This window comes from Microcebus murinus, chromosome 10 (genome assembly GCF_040939455.1).
Source record: "Microcebus murinus isolate Inina chromosome 10, M.murinus_Inina_mat1.0, whole genome shotgun sequence".
Taxonomy (NCBI): domain Eukaryota; kingdom Metazoa; phylum Chordata; class Mammalia; order Primates; family Cheirogaleidae; genus Microcebus; species Microcebus murinus.
The window spans coordinates 59,643,398-59,661,308 of record NC_134113.1 but is presented as its reverse complement, the minus strand read 5'-3'; the positions used below and the strand labels follow the sequence as shown (position 1 = coordinate 59,661,308).

The window sequence follows — 17,911 nt, the reverse complement described above, 5'->3', positions numbered from 1 at the left end:
TTTTTTTCTGACTCCTGAACTAAATGTTATTTCCCACAACTTGCAAGTCTTCCTATGATTATCAATCCAATACATCTTTTTTTCATAAACTGGTTTTCTTTTTAACTCAGTGTTTATATATCAGTTATTCCGGTGTTCTATAACTTTCCCTTAACTGTCATTTTGAAGGAAAAAAATCCATAAAAACAATGGGTGTTTGTGTGTATGTGTTATATATTTTTATGTATACAAATATATTTTTATGTATACAAATATATATTTTATGTATACAAATTGACACAGAGATACAAATGCATATGTAAGTACATACATATGCATGTACATTCCTACATTCACTTATGTGATTTAACAGCTAAAGAGATATAATATCATGTTCTGTTTAAATAAGTTGGGCAGTGATAAATATCACAATTATTTTATTTCAAGTGTTGTATACATTAATATAGGAAGCGACTTGAGTCCTTCCTTTGAATTATCCCATAAGAAAGTGGATCAGATAATTACCTAATGATATTATACAGAAATTCACAGAAAGACTTGTAACATATGAACATTATATTAAAGTAGTGTGAGTAGTTGTATTTCTGAGAAGAGATAAAACTAAGAAGACAGAGAAGAACTAAAAAGTAAAATGTATTAATTCTTTGGTAAAAAATGTGTTTGTGTTTAAGTTATAAATTGCATTCACATCAATTTTTTTGAGGAAAGTGTTTTTCTCACAGCATCCTTAAATGCTTGTTTCACCTGCTGGTTCCTTAGAGTGTAAATAAATGGATTCAGCATAGGAGCAACGGAGGTATTGAGCATAGCTACCCCTTTTGTCAAAGCAACCCCTTCCTTTGCTGATGTTTTCACGTACATGAAGATGCAGCTTCCATAGGAGATAGAGACAACAATCATATGTGAGGAGCAGGTTGAGAAGGCCTTTTTTCTTTGCTGAGCTGAGGGGATTCTCAGAATTGTTCTCAGGATATAAGTGTAGGAGAGAATTATTAATGTCAAAGTGGACATGAGAGTGAACAAAGCTAAAATAAAACTCATGAGCTCTAGAGTACTGGTGTCTGTGCAAGAGATTTGCAGTACAGGAGCTGAGTCACAGGTAAAGTGGTCAATGACATTGGAATCACAGAAATCCAGCTGTAAGCCCATGGCCAGAGGTGGGAAAATGACCAAGAAACCAGCCAGCCAAGAGCCGATGACAAGCTGGTAACAGATCTTGTTACTCATGATGGTTGTGTAATGTAGAGGCTTGCAGATAGCGACATAGCGGTCATAGGACATGGAGGCCAGGAGGAAAAACTCTGTTGATCCAAGGAAGATAAAGAAAAATAGCTGAGCTGCACAAGCATTGTAGGATATGGATTTGTCCCCAGTTAGAATGCTGATCAAAAATCTGGGATTACAGACAGAAGTAAATGAAATTTCTAAGAAGGAGAAATTCCTGAGGAAGAAATACATGGGGGTCTTCAGGTGGGGATCCAGCAGGGTGAGAGTGATAATAGTTAGATTTCCGGTAACACTCAGTACATATGTGAGAAATAAAAACAAGAAAATAACAACCTGTAGTTCTGGATTATCTGTCAGACCCAGAAGGATGAAACCTGTTATGGATGTTCTATTTTTCATTTCTGGTGGTTGATTTCCGTCAGATCTTACTAATAAAATCAATCATGGAAAACAGTAAAACAATGAGTTTAAAGACAATCATATATATTTACACAAATATTTTCAAGTATTCTTGTATTTTAACGTGAAGAAGCTGGGACTTTTAAAATAGTCTCTCTCTATATTACCCATTTTCTATAATTCTTTCATATCTTTCAAGATATGTCTTTAAGGCTTAATATTGGTGTTTGCTACATGTTTACTCTATCTTCATATATTACATTTAGTTTTGGGAAATTTACTAATTGAACATAAAGACTTCTAATGCTTCACTACTTAGCTAAAATACAGCAGGCATTATGTTTTTCTTATTTCATCGTTGCCAGGAATAAAAATTCTGACTGATTACAGAAATCAATGATCAACCCAATTTTGTACTGTAAATTCTAAATGTCTGTTTTTGTGAATTAGCCACTGCAACCTCTTTTAGTTTATTTTTGCCCCTAATAAAAAAAATCAATGTGTAAATCATTCTAATGTTGTGTTATAAACATGTAAACAATGGTTTATATAAATAGTATTCAATTTTTTTTCTAATACACTACACATTTATTTCTGGATAACACTGGAGCCTCCTAAATTTCTATCTTAATTCTTGATTTTTTAAAAAAGATGGTCTCCTTTTTTGGGCCATTTCTTCTGAAATCTCCAGCTTCCCATCCTTTCATCCATCTTTCTTTCTCTGATCTGACTGTTCATCTTCTACCCCCTCCCCCTTGCACTTGCCCCAGGAAATTAAAATTTTGTCTTTTCTTATTTTGAAGAGCAATGCTATATTATTTATCTCACTCTGACTCAGGCCAGCTGTAAGCTCTGGATTGCTACAACCATGAATCTATAAAGTCCATGGCAAAGCAAAGAGAGCTCACTTGGTGAGGATTTCTGTTTCCAGCGTTTTAAAGGAGCAACTTTTTCTCCCTGCACCATATGCATATAGCTCCCACATAGTTGTAATCACAGTGTGTGTACACACAGATTCGTGTTCTACTTTCATTTGATGTTATTTCATCAAAAGTGTATACAGATAAATTTGTGTTCTACTCTCGCTTTCATTTGATGTTGTTTCATAAGTAGTTTTCTCATCATGAATCTTCTCTTTAGAAACTCTTTAATTCCATCATGTAGAGATGGCATAATTGACTTATTCGTTTCTCTAATGTTGAACATTTAAGACATTGCCTTTCTTTTTTTCTTTTTTTTTTTGAGACAGAGTCTCACTATGTTGCCCAGGCTGGAGTGAGTGCCATGACGTCAGCCTTGCTCACAGCAACCTCAATCTCCTGGGCTCAAGCAATCCTGCCTCAGCCTCCCGAGTAGCTGGGACTACAGGCATGCGCCACCATGCCTGGCTAATTTTTTCTATATATATATTAGTTGGCCAATTAATTTCTTTCTATTTATAGTAGAGACAGGGTCTTGCTCTTGCTCAGGCTGCTTTCAAACTCCTGACCTTAAGCAATCCGCCCGCCTCGGCCTCCCAGAGTGCTAGGATAACAGGCGTGAGCCACCACGCCCGACCTTTTCCTTTTTTTTTTTTTTTTTTTTTTTGACTAGGGAAAAATATTATAAAATATTTGAAAATAAAGGTCTCTTTCTTTCAAATTATTTTCCTGAAAATAAACCCCCAGCAATATGTGAAATGGGGGAAGAGGAGGAGTTTACATTTTTTATTGCCCTTGATATATATTGCTAAATTTTACACAATAAGATTATAGTAATATTATCTGATTTCAAGACTTATTATAAAGTTACAGTAATTACTACATTGTTGTATTGGCTCAAAGATAGACAAAATGCATTAATGGAACTAAACAAAGTCCAGAAATAGACTCCTACATCTATGGACAATTGATTTTGACAAAGCTGCAAAGACAATTCACTGGAGAAAGGATAGTCTTTTCAACGAATAATGCTGGGATAACTTGGATATCTACTTTAAAAAAAATAAGCTTCAATTCATATTTCACATCACATATAAAAGTTATCATGCTGGAAACTCAGACTTGTAGGGGGAGGGGGGGAAAAAAAAAATAAAAAAGATGGTCTTTCATTAAAATATAATTTAGGTAATGTTTTTCAGTTGATTGTTTCAAAATCCCTAATAATATTTTTAAATGAAGTTAGATATCAAATGGCATAGTCAGAAAATATTTTAATGAAGTACATGAATACTTTATATATGAAAATTAGATATGAAACCAGCAAATACTTTACATATGTTATTTAGTAAGTATCTTGGACACCCTCACCAATAATATGTATGAGATTTTTCTAAGCTATATATGTATCAATATTAAGGAAAGCATGCTTTTTTTCAAGTATTTCAGATACTTACTAGAAATTACTATTTAAAATTGTTCAACATTTTAGTTTATTGAATTAACTATTATATATGTGAGATAGATAAAAAATAAATGTACCAGAGGAGAATGATCAATGTTGTATGGTCAACAGAATGGAATGAATAGAAGCTGAAATATTACATAAAAATTAATTGAAAATACTTACTTATTTTAAAATTTTGATGCTTGGAGGTTAAATATTGAATACAAAATAATGAGCTCAACTCTCTTAAATCAAAAGTCATGCAGTGAATCAATGCTACATGGAGAAATAACTGCTTTTTTGCAGATTTCCTCATAAAGATCTTGATTTTTCATCTAAAAAAATCCAATGAAATAGTTTCCTCATGTTTTCCCCAACATTGTCCAAAATCTGGAATCTTCAAATATTCTACCCACAATCTTAACATCAAGTCTTTAGATACAAATTTTGCATTATAAAGGAAAACAATTTCTAGAATTACTTTTGAATAAGCTATTCTGACATTTCACAGAGGACCGTTTCCATTAATTTTCTGTAGGAAAAAATTACACATAGCACCTTTAATGGGTTTTCCATACATAATTTCTGAAATATTCATTAAGGCAAACAAATGCTTAATGACTTTTGGGATAAACAATAACAGAGCACTAATGAATCCATGTGCAAGCTCAACTCTGGCAATTATATTTTAATTGGTGGTTATGGGACCTGTGTCTTTGGAGAAGATTGAGAAAATTATCAATTTGGATGTTAGCCAGGTATTTGGGGAGGAGTGAAGCCTAGCAAAACTAAACTAACATCCTCTGTTTTTCATTTCATATGATCCCTGTATCATCCTTAAGACTGTAGGAAAAATCTTAAAATTAGAAAGGCAAAATGAACCAGAGGTCTATGAAGGAAAAGGTACCTGGTGTAACAATTCATGAAATAATGTTGAAATCACTGAAGACTATTGAGATCTACCATTACATCTAAAGCTTACATTGGGAATGTTGATCCTATCATCAGTTGAGCTAAGTAACTAGTATTCATTTAAAATTAGAAGAAACTCCAATTTCACCTTTATATTTCTGTATTATTTTCACTATATGAGTATAAGCCCCCCAAACTAGCTAGCCTGGCTCACAAACTCCTGGGCTCAAGTGATCCTCCTGCCTCAGCCTCCCGAGTAGCTGGGACTACAGGTGCATGCCACCACAATCGATTAATTTTTTCTATTTTTAGTAGAGAAGCAATCTCATTCTTGCTCAGGCTGGTCTTGAACTCCTGAGCTGAAGCTATCCTCCCGCTTTGGCCTCTCAGATTGCTAGGATTACAGGCATGAGCCATGGTGCCCAGCCTATTTAATTTTTTTTTTAAGAGACAAAATTTCACTATGTTGTCCAACTGAAGTGCAGTAGCTATTCATAGGGAAGATCATAATGCACTGTAGCCTGGAACTTCTAGGCTCAAGTGATACTTCTGCTTCAGCCTCTGAAGTAGCTGGGACTACAGACACAGGCCTACAAGGAGTACTCAAAACAGTGTTATGCATGGAACACCATAATAAAAACTCACGAATATAAAAACAACCAAAACCCAAAGATTAAAGACCAGATAATACAATGGCTCAAGAGAGAAATCAAAGCAACAACATCCAACCCAACAGAATGAACAGTAATCTACCTTACCTATCAGTTCTCTCAATAAATGTGAGTGGCTTAAACTCTCCACTCAAGAGACATAGGCTGGCTGAATGGATAAGAAAATACAGGCCAAGTATTTGGCCTGCTGTCTTCAGGAAACACATCTAACCTGCAAGGATGCATATAGACTAAAAGTAAAAGGGTGGAGATCAGTATTCCAGGCAAGTGGAAGCCAAAAGAAGGCTGGCATGGCAGTTCTAATTTCAGACGATTTAGTTTTTAAACCAACAAAAGTAGTTAAACACAAAGAGTGTCATTATATAATGGTGAAGGGCACACTTCAACAAGAAGAGATAACAATTTTAAATATATATGCACCCAACTTAGGTGCACCCAGATTCATAAAGCTAACCTTACTGGATCTATGCAAATGGATTAATAGCAACTCCATAATCACCGGAGATTTCAACACCCCACTGACAGCATGAGACAGATCCTCCAAATAGAAAATTAATAAAGACATAATGGACTTAAACAAAACTCTGGAACAATTGGGTCTGACTGACATTTACAGGACATTCTACCCAAAATCCACTGAATATATGTTTTTCTCATCAGCTCACGGGACATTCTCTAAGATTGACAATATCCTAGGACACGAAGTAAACCTCAAGAAATTTAAAAAAATAGAAATCATACCATGTACCTTCTCAGGTCACAGTGGAATAAAAGTAGAAATCAACCCTAACAGAAACTCACATTTCTACACAAAAACGTGGAAATTAAACAACTTCCTACTAAATGATTACTTCATAAATGAGGAAATCAAGATGGAAATAAAAAAATTCTATGAAGAAAATGACAATGGAGAGAAAAGTTATCAAATCCTCTGGGACACAGCTAAAGCACTTCTGAGAGGAAAGTTTATCTCCATAAATGCCTATAACCAAATGTCAAAAAGATCACAAACAGACAATCTAATGAAACGACTCAAAGAGCTGGAAAAAGAAGAACAGGCTAACTCCAAACCCAGCAGAAGAAGTGAAATCAACAAGATCAAATCAGAACTAAACGAAATTGAAAAGAGGGAAGCTATTCAGGAGATTAACAAAACAAAAAGTTGGTTCTTTGAAAAAATAAACAAAATAGACATGCCATTGGCTAAGCTAATGAAAAGCAGAAAAGAGAAATCTCTAATAAGCTCCATCAGGAACAAAAAAGGAGATATCACAACTGATCCCAAAGAGATACAAGATATAATTTATGAATACTACAAAATTTTTATGCACACAAACTGGAAAATGTGGAAGAAATGGACAAATTTCTAGAAACACACAGCCTCCGTAGGCTCAACCAGGAAGAAATAGATTCCCTGAACAGACCAATCTCAAGAGCTGAAATAGAAACAGCAATTAGAAATCTCCCTAAAAAGAAAAGTCCCGGTCCAGATGGCTTCACACCTGAATTTTACCACACTTACAAAGAAGAACTAGTACCTATCTTGCAGAAACTATTCCACAACATCGAGAAGAATGGAAACCTACCGGACACCTTTTATGAAGCGAATATTACTCTGATACCAAAACCAGGAAAGGATGCAACAAAAAAAGAAAACTACAGACCAATATCCCTAATGAGTATAGATGCAAAAATTTTCAACAAAATCTTAGCTAACCGAATCCAGACGCTTATCAAAAAAATAATCCATCACGACCAAGTGGGCTTCATCCCAGGGATGCAGGGATGGTTCAACATATGTAAATCTGTAAATGCAATTCACCACATAAACAGAAGCAAAAACAAAGACCATATGATTCTTTCAATAGATGCAGAAAAAGCTTTTGACAAAATTCAACTTCAACACCCTTTCATGATAAGAACACTTAAGAAAATAGGCATAGAAGGGACATACCTAAAAATGATACAAGCCATATATGACAGATCCATAGCCAACATCATATTGAATGGGAAAAAATTGAAAGCATTCCCACTTAGAACTGGAACCAGACAAGGCTGCCCACTATCTCCACTTCTATTCAACATAGTGCTGGAAGTCCTGGCTACAGCAATCAGACAGGAAAGTGGAATTAAAGGTATCCAAATAGGGGCAGAAGAGATTAAACATTCACTCTTTGCTGATGATAGGATATTATATCTAGAAAACCCCAAAGATTCAACCAAGAAACTCCTGGAACTGATAAATGAATTTAGTAAAGTCTCAGGATACTAAATCAATACACAGAAATCAGAGGCATTCATATACGCCAACAACAATCTAATTGAGAACCAAATCAAAGACTCAATTCCCTTCACAATAGCAACAAAGAAACTAAAGTACCTAGGAATATACTTAACCAAAGAGGTAAAAGACCTCTACAGGGAGAACTATGAAACACTGTAGAAGGACATAGCAGAGTATGTAAACAGATGGAAATCCATACCATGCTTGTGGATCGGCAGACGCAGCATCATTAAAATATCTATACTGCCCAAACTGATCTACAGATTCAATGTAATGCCTATTAAAATCCCATCAGCATTCTTCACAGATATAGAAAAAATAATTTTACGCTTCGTATGGAACCAAAGAAGACCCCAAATATCAAAAGCAATTCTAGGCAACAAAACCAAAATGGGAGGTATTAATATGCCAGATATCAAACTATACTGTAAAGCTATAGTAATTAAATCAATCTGGCATTGGCACAAAAATAGGAATATTGACCAGTGGAACAGATGTGAGAATCTTGATATAAAACCATCCTCATATAGCCATCTAATCTTTGACAAAGCAGACAAAAACTTATGCTGGGGAAAAGAATCCCTTTTCAATAAATGGTGATGGGAAAACTGGATAGCCACTTGTAGAAGGCTAAAGCATGACCCACACCTTTCACCTCTCTCAAAAATCAACTCTCGCTGAATAGCAGACTTAAACCTAAGATATGAAACTATAGAATTCTAGAGGAAAATGTTGGAAACACTCTCCTAGACATCGGCCTAGGCAAAGATTTTATGAAGAAGTCCCCAAATGCAATCACAGCAGCAATAAAAATAAATAAATGGGACATGATCAAACTAAAAAGCTTCTGCACAGCCAAAGAAACAGTCATGAAAGTAAACAGACAACCTACAGAATGGGAGAAAATTTTTGCATCTTATGCATCTATCTGATAAGGGGCTGATAAGTAGACTAATGGCCAATAAATACATGAAAACATGCTCAAACTCTCTAATTATCAGGGAAATACAAATCAAGGCCATAATGACATATCACTTAACTCCAATAAGAATGGCTTTTATCTAAAAGTCCCCAGACAACAAATGTTGTCATGGAGGGGGAGAGAAAGGAACATTTATACACTGTTGGTGGGACTACAAACTAGCTTAACCTCTATGGAATGTAGTATGGAGATACATCAAAGAACTCAAAGTAGACCTACCATTTGATCCAGCAATCCCACTACTGGGTATTTACCCAGAAAAAAAAAAAGACATTTTATAAAAAAAAGACACCTGCACTTGAATGTTTGTTGCAGCACAATTCACAATTGCAAAGATGTGGAAACAACCAAAGTTTCCATCAGTACATGAGTGGATTAACAAAATGTGATATGTGCATACCATGCAGTTCTATTCAGCCACAGAAAACAATTGTGATATAGCACCTCTTGTATTATCCTGGATAATATCCTGGAACTCATCATATTAAGTATCCCAAGAATGGAAAAACAAGCACCACATATACTCACCATCAAATTGGTATTAATTGATCAACATCTAAGTGCACATATAGTAATAACTTTCATCAGGTGTCTGGCAGGTAAGAGATGGGAAGAGGGGATGGGTATATACACACCTAATGGGTGTGGTGTACAACATCTGGGGGACAGACACACTTGAAGCTCTGACTCGGGTGGGGCAGGGGCAATGTATGTAACCTAAACATTTGTACTCCCGTAATATGTTGAAATAAAAAAAAAAAAAAAAAAGAAAGAAATCAAAGTAAATGTAATGTCTTCCCAGGCTTGACAGCCAAGATTATATGATTTTGTGTGCAGTAGTAGTATTATTCAAGGTAGCCATCATTCTGTTTCCTCCGTTTACAGTACATTTGGGGGATTTATTGAATGAATAAACAAAAGGCAACATGGAGATTAGTGTTCTTAAAACCCAGGGAATGAAATGGTAGTCTGTATGAGCCCACAATTTAAAATAAAATATTTAGATGGTAGTGACATAAAAGCAAAGCAGAAGATAGGAAGATTTACATATTTACAAAGGGAAGAAACTTCACAGTGGAGTAATAGACATTGGCAGTCTCTAAATGACAGTAGACTATTCTGTGATCAAATAGGTTTATCTTTATTTTTGTTTTTTATGTTTCATGCCCAAATTTCAGGCTTTATGTCAATCTTTTTAAACTAACAAATGACAATTGATTATTCTTGTGAAAATAAGAGTTTTATACAAAATAATAGTGTTACAGAGAAATAGGGCGAGTGAATGTTTCAGGGGAGAGTTACAATTAACGAGAGTTACAATTAATTTTTTTTTTACAATTAAGGAAAATGTTAAAAATTCATTATGATGTTCTAGACCTGGGCCAGATAAGATGTCAGGATTGTCTTTAGGGTTTTACATTTTCTACTGACTGAAAATATAGAAAGTCTGATCATAAAATCATTACCTTCTATTCATTAGATAATTATTTTTTGACATTTATTATGTGTTGAACTCACCCCTAGGTTCTAGGAATATAGTCAAGATAAAAATAGATGTTTGCATAGTTTTTACATATTCTGGAACAGTGTTAGAAGGCTACATTATTTGTGAAATCTCAGAATCCCTTCCTCATATCCCATGCAAACAATTTTCCCACACACATCAGCTTATTATTCTCTGTTTTTATATAAAAAGATATCTATATATCCCCTTTACACTAGTTATTTTGAGACATATTTAGCTGCTGTTTAATCCAGGATCTCCACAAAACATATAAATAGTCCAAATTAAATGAAAATTGGGATGGTTTAATGGTCATTATACGCTAGACACTTCTTGAATAAAGATTTTCAAGTATTTAATGTTTCTTTAGAAGACATAAAGTTTTAAAATAAAGCTGTAGCAAAATTATTAAAGGTACATAATTAAGCAATATGGAGTGCATATGAAGCATATGAAGAAAGATGCTATTAAAGTGTAGTAGTTTTAAGTTCAAAGTATATCACATTAAATTGTCAATAATCAAAGCTGAGAACTTGAGTAAATATCATAAATAAATATGCTTATGTTTTAATGCAAAGTTTGTTATAATATTACTTATGTGAAGTTATCTGCAGGTCAAAATACTTTTTAAAAGCCTACATTTAGGAGAATATATTATTTAAGAAAGACACGTGGGAAATTGGTTTATAGTGTATGCAGAAAAAATAAATTGAGGAATAGAGTGAATACAATTTTAGCCAATCATCTAATGTAGTACTTTTTGTTCAGAATTTTGAGTACATAGGGTAGTGCCAATAGTATTAAGTCTTTAGAAATCTTAGCAGGCAATTATTTTTTAAAAAGCGATAATTTAAATTTAAATTATAAAAACTTACAATTAAAAAATTATACTTAAAATTAATTAATAGTAACTATTCAAAACTCATTGATTATCAGATTTAATAATGATAAATTTATAGGGAAAAGAGTTAATAGATTGAAATACAATTTTATTTGTCAAACTGTGTATGAATTACAAAAATAGGTTGCTTATGGACATAAGTTTGGCAAAAATCAACAAAAATATTCTATAATAACCTATTGGGTATAAATTTACATTAAAGTTTATAATGTCTATGACTTTGGTTTTATTTATTTATTTATTTTTTGGATGATGGGTTGTTAAACATTTAGAAGCATATCATTTCTTTTTGCCCATAGGCATTGAAGGATTTGGACTTTACTGACTAAAACATTGCTTGAGTCATATCTCCATCAATAGATGCAAAGCAAACTCAGATTTACATAGAATCTCCAAAGCAACTACTGGAAAAATGAAAAGTTTTGTAATGCAAAGAGAGAAACAAAAGCATAATTCTTGAATAGCAGGGACATTCAGCCCTATGATGTCTAAGAGTGTCTAATATCCTTCCCAATTCTAACTGAAATCATTATCAATGTAGCAAAGCACTTTCTACAAGCAGATATTGTAAATCTTTTTAGTAATATGTACAGATGAAAATATTATATGGTTTTTTAGACATTTAGGCATTCATAGTCTCAGATTGAATGTGTTAATTTTCACCTGTTTACTGTGTTTAACCTTGTTTCTATAAACAGCTGTTGGGAGAACTCATTTTTTAAATTGGAAGAAAAGAGAATCCAAGAACTGGTAGTTCTAATATTAAGGAAACGTGTTCTGATAGTAAATTAAATGATTTCATGTGTTTGTGCACTGGAAGAAGACAGGAAAGAAGCAAATAGGACGAATACTAAACAAAGTTTTATTTTTATAAGTGTATAGCTATAATTAAGAACATATTACAGGAAAGACTTATGTCAAGGTGTGGACAATGTAAACATGCTTAATCCCACAGATTTCAACACCCACAAAAATAACTATTTTTTATAAAAGAGTGAAACTATACAACCACTAGAAAACAATTTAGGGTATCATCAGTGTACCAGAAATTTTGAGTTACCTAGGAAATAGAATGCATAGGGCTTTAAATTGATGGAAATATCAAAAGAGAGAAAATTGGATTTTGGGAAACCAAAGACAAGCCAGATTCTTTCCAAGGGAGCCTCATATGAGCTCTGGGCTCAGAATCAGCAAATTAACTAAAAAGAATGATTTATGGCAAAACTATCAGTTTAGTTCATTAAGGGTACCTTGTGGTGAGAATATTGGGGCTGACAGATATATCACAACCAGACTTGCGGTGATTCTAGAATTTGGATCAAAAAGCATTAAGCAAGATATATTATAATATTAATGGATGAAATTCATAATGAAGATATATAACACAAAATAGAGTAAGTCAACATTTATAATGCAAGAAACCAAAGGAAATACAAGGAGAAATAGAAACATACTAGAGGTAGGGGACTTTACCTCATAGCAGAGCTTATCTTAGTGGCTTATCTTATCTTTGAGTTTATTTTAGCATATCTGTGATTATGCACTGGGATAAATAACTTTTCAGAATTGTTTGATGAGAACTTTTATTTAGTTTTTTGCCTGGAGTCCAAAGAGAAAGTCTTTCAATGATTGTTTAAAACCAAGTTCTGACATTCTTGTTAAATGGCATTGTCATGTATGTAACATTAAGTCATTCGTACTGAGAATATTTTCAAATCATGTTAATATAAAAAGATAATTGAGCTAAATAGGCCAAAATGGAATAAATGAAGAAGAAAACCCGAAGGAAAAAAAGAAGTTGCATTTTAATACTGGATGGAGAAATAGAACAATGTTAGTATAGCGTTACAGTTAAGTTTCCATTTAAAATTCAGGATCTAAATTTCTTTTTTATTAAAATTTATTTGAGAAGCATTTTTTTGACCAAGTTCTTAAAGGATTGTTTTACCTGCTGGTTCCTTAGGGAGTAAATAAAAGGATTTAGCATTGGAACAACAGAGGTATTGAGCACTGCTATACCCTTGGTCAAAGCTACTCCTTCTTTTGCTGAAGTTTTGACATACATGAAAATGCAGCTTCCATAAGAAATGGAGACAACAATCATGTGTGAAGAACAAGTGGAAAAGGCCTTTTTTCTTTGCTCAGCAGAGGGAATTCTCAGAATTGTCTTCAGGATAAATACATAGGAGAGAATCACTAATGTTAAGGTTACCATGAGAGTGAATACTGCCAAGACAAATCCCATGAGCTCTAGGAGTGTTGTGTCTGTGCAGGAGATCAGTAGCATAGGAGAAGAGTCACAGGTAAAGTGATCAATGACATTGGAGTCACAGAAATCCAGTTGAAGCCCCATGATCACAGGGGGAAAGATAATGAGAAATCCAGCTAGCCAAGAACTAATTACAAGCTGGATGCAGGCTCTGCTATTCATTATTGTTGTGTAATGCAATGGCTTACAGATAGCTACATAACGATCATAGGACATAACAGTCAAAAGAAAAAATTCTGTTGAGCCAAGGAGTATGAAGAAAAATACCTGGGCCATGCAAGAATTATAGGAAATTGTCATATCCCCTGTTACAATACTGACCAGAAATCTAGGAATACAAACTGTTGTGAATGAGATTTCTAGAAAAGAGAAATTCCTAAGGAAGAAATACATGGGCATTTTTAGGTGTGAATCTATCAGAGTGAGGGTGATAATTGTTAGGTTTCCAGTTATACTCAGTATATATGTCAAAAATAGAAATATAAAAATCAAAACATTTAGCTTTGGGTCATCTGTTAATCCCAAAAGAATGAACTGGTTCTGAAATGTGTGATTTTTCATTTTTTATTGTTGACTTGTGCCAGATCTATAATAGAGAATGAAAAACAATGATTTAGTGAGTACAGGGTTATATTTTATCACATCTGCTGGATTAAGAAACATATAAGGCCTATAAAGTAGATCTACCATTTGATCCAGCAATTCCACTACTGGGCATCTACCCAAAAGATCAAAAGTCACTTTATTAAAAAGACACCTGCACTCGAATGTTTATAGCAGCACAATCCACAATTGCAAAGCTGTGGAAACAACCCAAGTGCCCATCAATTCATGAGTGGATTAATACAATGTGGTATATGTATACCATGGAATACTACTCAGCTTTAAGAAACAATGGTGACATAGTACCTCTTGTATATTCCTGGATACAGCTGGAACCCATTCTACTAAGTGAAGTATCTCAAGAATGGAAAAACAAGCACCACATGTACTCACCAGCAAATTGGTATTAACGGATCAACACCTAAGTGGACATATAGGAGTAACATTTATCGGGTGTCGGGAGGGTGGAGGGGGGAGGAGGGGATGGGTATATGCAACCACAATGGGTAAGATGTGCAACGTTTGGGGAATGGACATGCTTGAAGCTCTTACTCGAGGGGGGAGGGGAACACGGGCAATATATGTAACCTTAACACTTATACCCCCATAATACGCTAAAATAAAAATAAAATAAATAAATAAAGAAACATATAAGGCCTATAATAAAACAAACTAGACCCAAGTTGTACTGAATTCGGAAAATATATGTTAACCATGCACAAATAAAAAAATCTGGTAGTTGTCTTATAGCTCATTAGTCATTTAATATAAAGTGAGGTATTTGATAGATCTAATAGATGCATCTGTATAATAAAAATATACTTACCAAATGTGTTTTACTTTTTTAAAAAATGACCTTATATGTGTAAAAGCTAGGCAAAAACTTTAAAATGTAAAATATTCTTTTATTTTTTAAAGATACGATAGCAATGACCACATCTTCTGATTTTCTGAAAATAATGTATTTTGACACATTTTTAGAGTTGTTTTTCACAATTTTTAAAGATATTTAATGTTAGTCTTGTCTATATAGAGAATTGATAAGAAATGAATGAGAACCATCAAAACTAATATTTATATAATCCTAAGGAAAGAAACAATTTTTAAAAGTTTTACAAACTTGTCAAAATTTTTACTCTTTGAATTAAATAATTCATCATTTTATAAAAGATATCATAACAGCCAAAGTTAAAGGATCTAGGTTATAAATTGGTTATAAAATGGAAAAAATAAATGAGGCAAAAAATGGAAACATACTTACAATTATGTAATCCCGTGTCAGGTCCTAGTTTGACTGCTCAAGCCCAAATGCTGAATTGCTTTACATTATTGAGTGTCAATATTTGATGTTTTACTTTTGGAACGTTTCATAGTCTTCCCAACCTATTTCTGCCTTGATTTTCTTAACATATCAACACATTTATTTAGTGAGTAGGCAAAATTTGGCAAGAGGATCCTGGTTATATACAGTAAAATGGAACCCATTGTGGGACTGAATCCAATAGAAAATTCTGGTTTTTATTCCTGAAATAGGAGAGGCCCTGACAGGAAGGTGACATCATCCCAGTTGCTGTTAGAAGGTGCCACAGCCAGACTCTAGCAGAGTATCCAAGAGGTCCTGCAACTGGTTATCAAAGAAAGAGTTGGTGACACACTGACAAATCTGGGTGTCCCAATCAGTGGGATGAGTCTGAAGCTTAGATAGTATTACAAAATTTTTCATTGAGTAACATTGTCACTGGTACTAATTTATTATTTAGGAATAAAGCTAGAGGCTGTGGAAGTGGAAAAGGGCAGCAGCAAAATGAGCAGTTTGCATTTGTTTACAGTGCAGGAATTCAGACCAGAGATCAAGGTTTCCTGGAATGTGGATAAGAGAGAGAGAGAGACAGGAGAGGAGAGAAGAGGGGAAGAGAGGGGAGGAGAGGAGGAGAGGAGAGGAGAGAGAGTAAGGGGAGAGAGGGAAGAAGGAAGAAAAGGAAAGAAAGAGAGAAAGAAAGAAAGAAAATCTGGGATCTTCGTCAGAATCTGGGAAATACTTACAGTGGAACAGGCGAACAGAGAAGATACAGTCGTATATTTTCCTAATCAATTAAGTGAAGCTCTTAGTTCATACGAAGGAGAGGGCCCAAATTATGAGTGAAAATAAAGAAATAACAGCTATGGAAAAGACATGAGCTGCAAGGCCTATGAATGAAAATGGTTGGAGGTGTATGAGGAATATCCAAAGTTGTACAAGACAAAGCCAGACATTTAGTATGTCATTTCCTCCCAAATTTTCATTAAGATAACAAAATCTTATTACACTTATACTCTGGATGCTAGGAAAACCTACCGATATTTTATTTTACTTGTGTCTCAATAACTCTTGTGAAAGAAATATGGGTTGTCATCTTTTTTATTCGGTCCTTACCTCCCAGCAAGAAAGCTTGTTTTTTTAAATATGCTCTCCAAAAGAAGCAGACTGATAGTAATCTGCTTTTTCCCCCCTCCTTCAAAATATTCACAAGAGATACTTGTAGGAAAACAGAATTAAAATGTCTCTGGAGAGAGATGGTAGTGGTGACTGAATTGTGAAGTTAAATTCAATAATTTTAATTATGTATCATTTGCAAATAATTTTTTTTTACAATTAAACATCAGAGAGGTGTACAATGCAAACAACAATAATGAGGAAATAATAGTCTTAGAATTATCTTGGAGTTCATATCGTCAATAATTTTTTAATCTGAGATAATTATTTGCCAAGATAACAAGATCCAATAACACAAAAACATGTGAAGAAGCAGAAAATAGCAAGAGGAAAGGGCCACAAGGATATGAAATGCACTATTCAAATGTTTTATTGGTTAATAAAATCATATTGAGCACCTTTTTTAGGCAAAATATGGGTAGTAGATAGGCACATCATTTAGATACAATAAAAATTGAGAGAGTATAATATGAACGTAATACTCATAAAATTGATTACCTAAAGAACTCCTTAGGTATTGTTTGTTTCACATTAGAAAATAAAGCAAGCAAAGATTATATACCATTTAATCATATTTGTCTAATAGTTCTTATTAGACAATTTTGTGTCAGGCACATTGTTTTCAACTACTGAATTGCTTTATTCTCACTTTTTGTTTTCTTATAGTATATTTTTTATGGGGACTGGATTCAAATTCTTTTTGAAGTTAGAATTATGTTTGTGTTTACCTGGATGTGCTATAGCAGGTGAATCTATAAGACGGGGGGTGACTTAGGCTGTTTGTCTTATTTCAAGAGAACTTTCCATAAATGGCAGTAGTTTTAAAGGAAAATAATGCATTTATTTCTTTTCTGATATTCTGTAAATGTTATATTCAGCATATTTCAGTTTTAGGAGCCTTTTCTTGTTTTGTTTTTTAACTTTCACCACCTAGCTCCCAGGAAAATATCTTTTTTCCAAGACGCCTAGCAGTTAGAATTTAAGATAATACCCTTGATCTTCAACTCTTGGTGTTTACAGCCTTGTGTAGTCTCTTCTCTATGAGTGTGGGCAGGGCCATGGCTTACTTCTTTTTTTTCTTTTTTGAGACAGAGTCTCACTGTGTTGCCCAGGCTAGAGTGAGTGCCATGGTGTCAGCCTGGCTCACAGCAACCTCAATCTCCTGGGCTCAAGCAATCCTGCTGCCTCAGCCTCCCGAGTAGCTGGGACTACAGGCATGCACCACCATGCCCGGCTAATTTTTTGTATATATTTTTTTAGTTGGTTGATTAATTTATTTCTATTTTTGGTAGATACGGGGTCTCGCTTAGGCTGGTTTCGAA

General features: G+C 34.0%; 2 protein-coding genes across 3 annotated transcripts; both read right to left on the bottom strand.

Annotated features, from left to right (window-relative positions):
* Window positions 1-671: 671 nt before the first annotated feature.
* LOC105865671 (olfactory receptor 6C76) lies at window positions 672-1,626 on the bottom strand. The gene has a single exon (XM_012754434.2). It carries the CDS (start codon window positions 1,624-1,626, stop codon window positions 685-687), a length of 942 nt encoding a protein of 313 aa, XP_012609888.1. The 3' UTR covers window positions 672-684.
* Window positions 1,627-12,743: 11,117 nt separating this feature from the next.
* Window positions 12,744-14,074, bottom strand: LOC105865662 (olfactory receptor 6C76-like). Of its 2 annotated transcripts, XM_076006820.1 has the most exons (2): window positions 13,158-14,074; window positions 12,744-12,774 (listed from the first exon to the last, which is right to left on the bottom strand). In XM_076006820.1, the coding sequence occupies exons 1-2, from the start codon at window positions 14,072-14,074 to the stop codon at window positions 12,744-12,746; spliced, it is 948 nt and encodes a 315-aa protein (XP_075862935.1). The 2 variants fall into 2 exon arrangements, with proteins under 2 accessions (XP_075862935.1, XP_012609875.2); XM_012754421.2 differs by lacking the exon at window positions 12,744-12,774 and having other exon boundaries at window positions 13,145-14,074.
* Window positions 14,075-17,911: the final 3,837 nt, after the last annotated feature.